Source organism: Clarias gariepinus, chromosome 5, assembly GCF_024256425.1.
Source record: "Clarias gariepinus isolate MV-2021 ecotype Netherlands chromosome 5, CGAR_prim_01v2, whole genome shotgun sequence".
Classification (NCBI taxonomy): domain Eukaryota; kingdom Metazoa; phylum Chordata; class Actinopteri; order Siluriformes; family Clariidae; genus Clarias; species Clarias gariepinus.
The window spans coordinates 25,331,492-25,342,689 of NC_071104.1; the positions used below are offsets into that span (position 1 = coordinate 25,331,492).

The 11,198-nt window shown below is 35.6% G+C and overlaps 1 protein-coding gene across 3 annotated transcripts; it reads right to left on the minus strand.

Moving 5' to 3' along the window:
* Positions 1-503: 503 nt before the first annotated feature.
* Positions 504-10,755, minus strand: casp10 (caspase 10, apoptosis-related cysteine peptidase). Of its 3 annotated transcripts, none has more exons than XM_053497358.1 (12): positions 10,566-10,755; positions 8,490-8,776; positions 8,154-8,259; positions 7,817-7,949; positions 5,898-5,977; positions 5,702-5,735; positions 5,564-5,625; positions 5,456-5,483; positions 5,180-5,283; positions 4,963-5,086; positions 4,054-4,567; positions 504-1,146 (listed from the first exon to the last, which is right to left on the minus strand). In XM_053497358.1, the coding sequence occupies exons 1-12, from the start codon at positions 10,575-10,577 to the stop codon at positions 990-992; spliced, it is 1,641 nt and encodes a 546-aa protein (XP_053353333.1). In that variant the 5' UTR covers positions 10,578-10,755; the 3' UTR covers positions 504-989. The 3 variants fall into 3 exon arrangements, with proteins under 3 accessions (XP_053353333.1, XP_053353334.1, XP_053353332.1); XM_053497357.1 differs by having other exon boundaries at positions 505-1,146; positions 8,490-8,779; positions 10,566-10,754; XM_053497359.1 differs by lacking the exons at positions 5,702-5,735; positions 5,898-5,977 and having other exon boundaries at positions 8,490-8,779.
* Between the last annotated feature and the right edge of the window lie 443 nt (positions 10,756-11,198).

Genomic DNA, 11,198 nt, shown 5'->3' on the forward strand with positions numbered 1-11,198 from the left:
CTGAGTTTATCTGCATAAACTACTCCTGAGATTAAAAAAAAAAAATTGGAATTACTTCTGTTGTTTTAAAGAATTTTTTTTACTGTGATATTCATAGTAATGGCCTTCTGTAAAGGATTTCATTTCTTTTCAGATTTTGAAAAAAACTTGACTAAACTTGAAAAAGACTTTCTTTGACTTCATTTTCCCAAATGAAAACTGCACATATTTTTTACTTTAATTTGTTTATCTTCTGCATTAGTATTCCAGTGTGTTTAATTAAGTTTGGACAAAAAAAAAACGAATTAACTGAGAAAAGGAATAAATACATTTAAAATTAAGATCTGTTATGTATAACAATTTTGAAGATAAAATGTAAGTGAAAGTATTTTCACATGTTATTTGACTTTTAGTATATACTATAACCTTCAATTGATTTTATAGTCAGAGGTCTGCATGTAGTCAAATGAGAAGCCTAATTTAATTTAAATATATAAGAAGGCACACATAAGCATAAGCACACATAAGCATAAGCCTAAAAGGCTCACGGGTTAAAACAAGAGCTGCGCTTGAGTCTTTCAGTATGATTTTTATTAACGGATACTCAACATAGGAGACATATATCATCTTTACCCAATATAAAAATCTATTTAAATGAAAAGTTAAATGTAAACCATTTCAATAGCAAAAATATAAAGTATTCTCTCATAACATTTGCACTCTTGTTAAACCCTGATTTAATTTGCTGATTTAATTTGACTTCACATTTTATATTCATATTTCTGATGGGAAAAACAAATTTAATGTAAAACACTCTAAAGGTCTGACATATATTGTATATATTATTGTATTTGGTGATGTGTATATTTCCTGTGCATCTCAAAATATAATAATAATAATAATAATAATAATACACACACACATACAGACATGCACACACACATACAGTACTTCCTAAAGGATTTCAGTTAAGTCTTATAAAAAATTTACGAGCACACATTCATGAGATTTCAGGTAAATCCCGAAGAGGTAATAGGGATGTTTGGCACAGGAAACACTACTCGCTTAGTCAGTGTGAATTCTGGCTGAGGCATCTGCTTCCTGATTCCAGTTTTGCTGCTCACATCTTTGTTAACTTCAGTCAGAATAGACAGCAGATCAATGCCACTACACACAGAAAACAGAACACAAAAGTTATACACACACAAGCACTTTTTCGGCTCTTATTTTTGACAAGTCCCTGATTACCTGTGATGAATGTTTTTTGTTTGTTAAGTCACTTAGTCACCTATTGTATGAATCATTTAAGCATAAAAAACATCTGTCTTAAGGCATGAACCAGTGAGAAACAGGTACAGATGCTGACAGACGATCAGGCCAGTGGTTAGTATACTGGTGATGCTGGATTCTAACATCCTGTTACATAAACAACACATTTTAAAATTGCATCTGTAGGCACTTTACAGCCTGTCACAGTAAAACATTTGTTCTAATTTTGTTTATTTAATCTACATCGTTTAAAGTAATATGAAGAAATAAGGTGTGTGTGTGTGTGTGTGTGTGTGTGTGTTACAAAGCACATTATGTAGTAAATTCTGTTTATTAAACATCCAATTTGACATGTGTGTAATAATGCAGAAACTGTAGTTTAATGAGTCATAAAAATGAGTGGATAATCTATCTTTGTTTATCCTCATAACTTTACAGGTAAGTCATGACATATTTTCTTCAGACTGAAAGTGAAAGTGTTTAAACCCAAATATGGTTTTGCACTTTTATAATACCACATGATACTGTAGTTAATGTTAGATTTTAAATTTATAATAATAAATGTTTGTTTTTTTGTGTGAATGGTGACCATGATAGCTATGTATGGGGGGAACAAATATGTAAACAGGGAGTGTATTAGGCTGATGACAAAGATGTATAACTTAGTGTAAACAAGGCGTAAGATATTCACTCTAACAAAATTTTATTTCTTTGTATTACTATGTTAGGCAGAGAGTTTCTCCATACATAAAAACAGGCAGACATGTACATGGGCTTTGACCTGAAATGATATCACTGATTGCATTAAACCTGATCAGCTGATATTTAGCTTAACATTTGAACTCTTTCTACAAATTCTTTTCCCGTCAACGATGGGTACTAACTCTAGTATTTATTTAAATACCTATATTTATATTGTATTGTATTGTATTGTATTGTATTGTATTGTATTGTATTGTATTATATTATATTATATTATATTACTGTGTGGGGAAATAGTCTTGCTTTCATGAGTAAATATAGTTGTTTGCTACTGTCTATTTTTTACAATGCAACTTTACCAAGCATGTACGTCATCTCTGATCACAGTAATATATGTACAGTGGTGTGAAAAACTATTTGCCCCCTTCCTTTTTTCTTATTCTTTTGCATGTTTGTCACACAAAATGTTTCTGATCATCAAACACATTTAACTATTAGTCAAAGATAACACAAGTAAACACAAAATGCAGTTTTTAAATTATGGTTTTTATTATTTAGGGATAAAAAAATCCAAACCTACATGGCCCTGTGTAAAAAAGTAATTGCCCCCTGAACCTAATAACTGGTTGGGCCACCCTTAGCAGCAATAAATGCTATCAAGCGTTTGCGATAACTTGCAACGAGTCTTTTACAGCGCTCTGGAGGAATTTTGGCCCACTCATCTTTGCAGAATTGTTGTAATTCAGCTTTATTTGAGGGTTTTCTAGCATGAACCGCCTTTTTAAGGTCATGCCACAACATCTCAATAGGATTCAGGTCAGGACTTTGACTAGGCCACTCCAAAGTCTTCATTTTGTTTTTCTTCAGCCATTCAGAGGTGGATTTGCTGGTGTGTTTTGGGTCATTGTCCTGCTGCAGCACCCAAGATCACTTCAGCTTGAGTTGACGAACAGATGGCCGGACATTCTCCTTCAGGATTTTTTGGTAGACAGTAGAATTCATGGTTCCATCTATCACAGCAAGCCTTCCAGGTCCTGAAGCAGCAAAACAACCCCAGACCATCACACTACCACCACCATATTTTACTGTTGGTATGATGTTCTTTTTCTGAAATGCTGTTACTTTTACACCAGATGTAACGGGACACGCTCCTTCCAAAAAGTTCAACTTTTGTCTCGTCGGTCCACAAGGTATTTTCCCAAAAGTCTTGGCAATCATTGAGATGTTTTTTAGCAAAATTAAGACGAGCCTTAATGTTCTTTTTGCTTAAAAGTGGTTTGCGCCTTGGAAATCTGCCATGCAGGCCGTTTTTGCCCAGTCTCTTTCTTATGGTGAAGTCGTGAACACTGACCTTAATTGAGGCAAGTGAGGCCTGCAGTGCTTTAGATGTTGTCCTGGGGTCTTTTGTGGCCTCTCGGATGAGTTGTCTCTGCGCTCTTGGGGTAATTTTGGTCGGCCGGCCACTCCTGGGAAGGTTCACCACTGTTCCATGTTTTTGCCATTTGTGGATAATGGCTCTCACTGTGGTTCGCTGGAGTCAAAGCTTTAGAAATGGCTTTATAACCTTTACCAGACTGATAGATCTCAATTACTTTTGTTCTCATTTGTTCCTGAATTTCTTTGAATCTTGGCATGATGTCTAGCTTTTGAGGTGCTTTTGGTCTACTTCTCTGTGTCAGGTAGCTCCTATTTAAGTGATTTCTTGATTGAAACAGGTGTGACAGTAATCAGGCCTGGGGGTGACTACAGAAATTAAACTCAGGTGTGATAATTTATTTTTTAATAAAGTAATTTTTTAACAAGGGGGGCAATCACTTTTTCACACAGGGCCATGTAGATTTGAAGTTTTTTTTTCTCCCTTAATAATGTAAACCTTCATTTAAAAACTGCATTTTGTGTTCAATTATGTTATCTTTGTCTAATAGTTAACAGTTTTTGCTGAGCAGAAACATTTAAGTGTGACAAACATGCAAAAGAATAAGAAATCAGGAAGGGGGCAAATAGTTTTTTACACCACTGTATGTATGTGACTAGTTTGCCTTTGGAGTCTTTGGCTTAAGTAAATTATGAGACAACAACAGGGTGTAGGCTGTGCATGCTCACCTTGGCACGAGCTGTTGTAGTTTCTTACACAGTGACTGTATGAACCATGATCCTCTGTGTTTTTCTCTGAATGAGACATAACCTGGCACTGTCGCCATTGCCACCAAGTAGTCGGCCCCAACAGGTATGGAGTGTGTGGGCGTCTGAGCATCACTTTCAATGCTCATGTCCATGTTTGAAGTGTCATTAGGACCATCCGACTGTAGAAAGACCACCTGCTGTTCCTGAGAACCCTGGCAGGCCTGGATGAAGAAAAGTTTGGGTTTTTGTCTAAGGGAAGGGCAATGCTCGCCATCCAGCAACTTGATCAGATCCTTTAGCAAGACTTTCCCTTCATCCACCCCATACAGGCCACCCTCGTAGCCATGAGTCAGCACACAGCACACCACACAGTCAGCGTTAGTGTGATCTTTGTTGCGCAGCTCATTTAGAGCACTCAGCATGCTCTCCTTACTGCAGTCTTGCTTTATTATAGTTTCAAACCCCAACCACTGAAACACATCAGCTAAACTTTCTGTGTGGGCACACACATACACACATACACACACACACACACACACACACACAAATAGAATTCACTGTAATCTCATTTGACTAACAAATTATTTGGAATCAGTTTTAAGCATCAATGCATATAAATTGCATTGAGAGAAAGTTTTTTGGAAATATAAAACTAAACATGACTGACTTAGCACACCAGAAAAAGAAAAATTATGCTTCCTGGCACAGTGCTTAGTCTCTTGTCATTTATACTGCATGAATGTGCTTGTCCGTGTCACATTAAAATAATTTCAACACCAAAAAATTTTATATTAAACATTTTCATATTAAAAAATCATTACCATTAAAGTGAACTTGAACTTGTATATGTATATTTTATAATAGTTTAAATCTATTAGTTGTGCTTACTCTCATCTACGTCCGTCCCCTCTCTGTTCTTCAACGATAAAATGTGAGAATGTGAGAAATCATAGTTACTGATGATCAAAGCGAATCCTCTCCAATCTCCATTCATGTCATATTGCCTCAGGGTCTAAAGCACAAAGTGAAGATGTCAAGCTGTTCCCAGACCAGGCACAGACCACACACAACAAAACTTCAGAATTACTAAATCTGAGAAAGTTACCAATGTATTTTGGTTTGTCTCAGGAAAGCTCGGGTTTGTTTCACCTTGGGTGAGATTTTGATTTTCAGAAAGACTTAAGTGAGCAACCTGGTCCTGTACATCACCTGAATGCCACATGACAGAGATCACACAACTAGTTGAGCTTGCACACACACACAAAAATACAACCAAATCTGCATTCTGGATACACTGTTGGAAAACTACTATTACTATTTGAATTTTATGAAATAGCAATTTTGTGGAACGAATTTTTTTTCACAAGCTTCCACTCCGTACCTGAGATAGACATCAGTCCAGAACGCATCTGTGAAACAGACAAAGTTTTCAAAATGTGATGACTCAGTAAACAAATCCTACTGAATAGACAGTGGTGTGTTAACCAACCTCAGTGGATGGTAGCTGATTAAAATATGAAGGAGGCAGCAGCTCTTCAGAAACAGTCAAATCTAAAACAGGGATCTCATTAATATTAGCTTAATCTCAGTAATATAACCTATTACAGACCTTAGTGTGAAGTTGTACCTGGGTTGTATGTAGCACATGCAGTGTCCTCAGGCTAACCAAGATAAAATTGAGAACACATAGTCAAATCTCAAGAACAGGGGTCAGAGTCAACTGTAAAGGTTTTCCTTTTTTTGACAGTAAACTTTGTCTAACAAAAAAAATCATGAAGCACAATTTCATTGTGAGAACAATAATGCCTAGTTTCTTATACTACCGGAACTGGTCTGGTGGTTATTGAGGTGTCCTGGTTATTAGACTTGTCCTTGCGTTTCACATCTTCAGGGACACTGACACCTACAAAATGAACAGCCAAGAAATCAGACATTATAATTTTTCAAGCAGATAAGATGCTCAAACCTAATTAGGAAACAAGATGCAATAAGAACAAAGGACTTGATACTGGACCCTTTTGTTAAGCAGTTAGTCAGATCACAATGGTTAAGGCTTATCCTGTCAAGAAAATTGACATTAATAGAAAGTGAGTAAATTTAATTTAGCCTGTGATTAGTTTTGGTCTAGCAATTCTTTATTTCTTTTAATTTTATCTATAATTTGTATGTTACCATTTTGGCATATCATTAATAGGTGGGATTTAAATAAAGATAGAACGAAAAAATGCTTCAAATCCCTTCAAATGCTCTCTAACCCTTAGGCATTTAACAAAAAACACATGGTAAAAGAATCTGGAATAAAAACTCTGAAACCTGGAAGTGCAGCTTGCTTACCTTACAGTAATATTAATTAAACTTCTTAAACTTTAACTGTATTAGACCAGTGTAGAGGAAACGGAAATGTAATTAAATGCCCATATAGATTTAAGATATAGCTATACCATGAACAAAAATAGCTGTCCCTCTGGATGAACTTTCTATGTAGATGTATTTAGAAGTTTCTATGTAGAACCTTCGAAAAAGATAAGTTGCACTATCAGAAAAGGCTTAAACTTTGCCATGAACCCCTAACACAAGTAACATACTCAAGAGCATTTGAAGAAATAGTGCTGTAGTTTTGGTTTAAAATATAAGAAGTAGAGAGAGGAAAAGTAAACAGACAATGAATTTTATTTGCATGAAATTTAGCTTAATAATAATAATCAGAGAAAATATAGAACATCACTTGGCTTAGGTGCTTGGATCGTGGAGCTTGCAGAGATTTTTACTTAGTGATGTTTTTATGTCAATGTTTTGTAGCTCTATAATTTCAGAGTAATTTAGCTATGTTTTTTTTTTTTAATAAACACATACAGGGCTCAGGATTGTGCACTACAGAGTACATAGTCTCTGATGAACTGAATGTTATTTCATTTTAACCAAATAAACAAACATTGTCTCACTCATTGTCTATACCGATTAATCCTCTATTCAGGGTTTTAGATGGCCTGGAGCCTATCCCAGGAGACTTACAGTAGGGCACAAGGGGGGTACATCCTGCACAGGGTGCCAATCCATTGTGCACACACACATACACACACTCACACACACACTATGGGCAATTTGGAAACGGCAATTAGCCTAATCTCCAGATCTTTGGACTATGGAAAGAAAGTGGGGAAACCCGGAGGAAACCCACCAAACACGGGGAGAACATACAAACACCATGCACACAGAGACAGGAATCGGACCTGGCAGTGCTAACCACTACACCACCGTGCTGCAGAACTATACAAACATGAATAAGCAAAAACATTTTAAAGGAAAAGAAGAGCTCTTCTAACATACTGAAGAGCATTTGAAGAAATAGTGCGGTTGTTTTGGTTTAGCTCACCACATTAATACAGTAGGCATGATTTTCCCATCAACCTTTGACACACTTAAGGTTAGAAGAGGCTGTCTTTAAAAATACTGTATAGAGTTAACATACACTGTAATGGCATGTTTAGCAACTATGCACAAGGATGTCCTAGAAGTAGATCTAATCAGTGTTTTTTTTTCCCTTACTGGAATAGTTTAAGTGCACGAACCTGTTTGTGTCTTTTTTAAATGCATTTTTACATTTTACTTATACTTTATTAAAACTTTTACTCCTGGAAAACCTCCCCTCTTGATGGGTGACTTATAATTAGTCTAAAAATAATGCTAAATTCCTTTACCCTTGCTGAATAGTGAAATATATCATGTTATTTTTTTTACTTACCATTCATCTGATAAACACTGATTATTTTCTTTAAACGAGGGCATACACTTCCAATGAGTTTTTCTATAGTGCTAAGATCATCAGCACCCATGCAGCCTTCCTTCTCCATTTCCAGAAACAATTGCAGTGTTGTCTGCAAATGTGTAATTAAATCAATAATGTTATAACATCATATAATAACATGGTGACTATACCTATTTATTCTTTATTGATTATGGATTTGTAATTTATGGTACTAGTTTAGTACTGTAAAAACATTGTTGTGTTAAGAGTATTGACAAAGACAAATACAATAAAGTTTCCAAGTTAGTATGTGTTTACATCAATAGACCCTCACCACTTCTTTCTGTAGTTTCCTGCGAGGTAAAGTCTCATGCAGCAAAAATTTTATATCCTTTAGTTCATTATCTGAGATGTTCTCAGACAATTCAAATAACATCTGCCTAAATGTTAAAGAGACAGATAAAAAACAGAGATCTTTTTGTCAAGAAGGAAACCTTAAAAAAATCATACAAATATAAAGACTCCGTAGCTAAAGATGTATATTGAATTAGATTAATATTTAAAACCATAATGTTTAAATAATATTTCAAGCTGCTGTTATAGGCTAACCAGTGAGAAGTACAGAGCAGCAAGAACGTACCAAAATGTCCCACCAAAGTGCTGCACTGACCTGTATAAGGAAACGCGACTGCTTAACTGACGTGGATTTAACTGAAGGTCTCGGATAAGCTTATCACGTTTGATTATCTTCAGTAGTTCAAGAAGCAGAGACAAATCTTCAGCGGATAACAGGTCATGATCCTGCAGCAGAACAAACAGCCTACTGGCTGTGTCTACACTGCTGAGATCCTTACTGAGCATTTCAGTGCAGAGGAATACAAGCTCCTGTACCTCAGTCAGGCTCAATGCATTTTGAACCTGCAACAAAATCTCCTGGAATTCTGGAACTTTGGAACTCTGCTTTTGTTCACGAAAAACACATATGACAGGACAATTCAATATATATTTTAGGATTCATCCCTGCAAAAATTACCAATCTAGAACTTAAACCTTACCATCACCAGTTCTAAACACTTCACTATTAAATCCAATACTAAAAGTGACTAGGTGTAAAAATTAAATTAAATGAATAAGAATTTGGGTACAGTGGGACATACCATATTATATTTACTAGTCTGTCAGGTTAAAGTAGAAACTTATGTTACTACACTCTTGCAGTGGAATTGATTAACATGACTTCATTTGTGTGAATGTAACTAATAATGTGTAGCCAGCATTGGTCTCAAAGCTAACCCGAAACATGAGGAAACTTAAAATATGCTTTCCTATTAGTTGTTTTTTCCATGTATTCTTGTAATAAAAATAAGTATATAATTAGTTAAAATCATGTACAGACATTTATCATTAAATTATCAGGTAAATTCAGACAGTCTTAAAATATAATAAGTAGAAAGAGTAAATGTGAACAGACAATGAATTTTATTTGCATTAAATTTAGCTTTTAAAAAAACATAATCAGAGAAAATATAGAACATCACTTGGCTTAGGTGCTTGCAGAGATTTTTACTTAGTGATTGTTTTCATTTCAATGTTTTTTAACTCTTAAATTTCAGAGTAATTTAGCTATGTTTTTCTTTTTTTTTTAATAAACACATACAGGGCTCAGGATTGTGCACTACAGAGTACATAGTCTCTGATGAACTGAATGTTATTTTATTTTAACCAAATATACAAACATTGTCTCACTCATTGTGTATTAATCCTCTATTCAGGGTTTTAGATGGCCTGGAGCCTATCCCAGGAGACTTACAGTAAGGCACAAGGGGGGTACATCCTGGACAGGGTGCAAATCCATTGTGCACACACACATACACACACAAACACACACTACGGGCAATTTGGAAACGGCAATTAGCCTAATCTCCAGGTCTTTGGAGTATGGAAAGAAAGCGGGGAAACCCAGAGGAAACCCACCAAACACGGGAAGAACATACAAACACCATGCACACAGAGACAGGAATCGAACCTGGCAGTGCTAACCACTACACCACCGTGCTGCAGAACTATACAAACATGAATAAGCAAAAACATTTTAAAGGAAAAGAAAAAGATTTTTTTAATTTATTACTTACGTATGTTTTTAAACATTTGTTTATTGTACCTGTTTATACTGAATTTTAGAAAAGCCTTGGTAAGAGGATTTTCTAAGCCATGTTATTGTTATCGCTTTGAAAAAGTACAGAGTACAAAATAATATTTTGTCTCCTTTCATCATACCTAGTAGAATAAAGAGCTGTTTTTTAATTAATGAAAATTCAATTTCAACTATTTAAATTAGTTTTATTAATGCAAAGTGAAATAAATAACATATAAATAGAAATAAGTTTTTTTTTTTTGTATACTATTTATAAAGTCAATTAAAAATGCTTATTTGTCCAGGTTTGCCAGAGGATAGCACTTGTCATAGACCTGCTTTTCTCGTTGCAGTGACGAACATTGCATGCCCCGGGCTTTTTTTCCAAAGACGGAATGAAACTAGGCAAAAACCTTTTGTTATGTTCGAGGCGAATAACATGACATTCGCTCTACTGACAAATGCTGTCGTGAAGTTCAAAAATCTTTCAACCAATACGTCAAATTGTTACCTTTAAAATCAATACATGCGACTTTATAAAATGCCTTATTGTTTACTGTCTCTAGTTAGAGGTATCGCAACAACACGAGATAAAGTTTCTTCCACACTTACCTGGCCTTCCATGAGGGAAGATCTCTGGCCGGTTAGCTCTGCTCTGGAGCTACTGAAGGATCTCCTGCTATTTTGTCTGCTATGTTTTAATCAGTTCGAAGAAATCGCTTGTAAACAGCCTCGATCTGTCCGATTTGAAAGAGCTGAGTCAAATGATCTGACTCACGAATTATGTTGGTTTCTTTTTCCGGCAATAATGAAAGTAGGAGGACTTCAGAAGGGCGGGAACTTAAATTAAATCAGGAATTTCTGGGAATTATGTTTTGGGAATGTAGTTATTGTGCTACTCTTATAAGAATGAGTAAATAACCGAACTATTGGAAATATTGCCACAAGGGTTATGTCTTGATTTGGATTAGATCTTTCTAGAAATAGCCACAGGTTGCTGTTTAGGGTGAATTGTGCCTTTGTGCGCAAGAGTCTATGTTCCTATGGGGGAAAAGGTTGTACGAACATAAATAGTAGTTTTGTTAAAGTATTTACTCAGGTCTATGTAACCACGCTGATGATGTTTTAGTCAGTTGCGCGTTTACGTCATACACGAGGTGTGATCGAGACGCGCTCGTGGGAAGTTCGGGGCTTTTCCCAGTGGGCGGGTCTTATGAAGGCGGGTCTTGTCATACAGGATATAAA

What these genes read in the sequence shown, in the direction of transcription:
- casp10 (XM_053497357.1), bottom strand. An exon ending in ATGTGCTACATACAACCCAG is followed by an intron (nt 5,626 to 5,701) that starts GTACAACTTCAC and finishes TCCCTGTTTTAG; the next exon opens with ATTTGACTGTTTCTGAAGAG. An exon ending in CTACAACAGCTCGTGCCAAG is followed by an intron (nt 1,147 to 4,053) that starts GTGAGCATGCAC and finishes TTCTGTGTGTAG; the next exon opens with TGGCATTGATCTGCTGTCTA.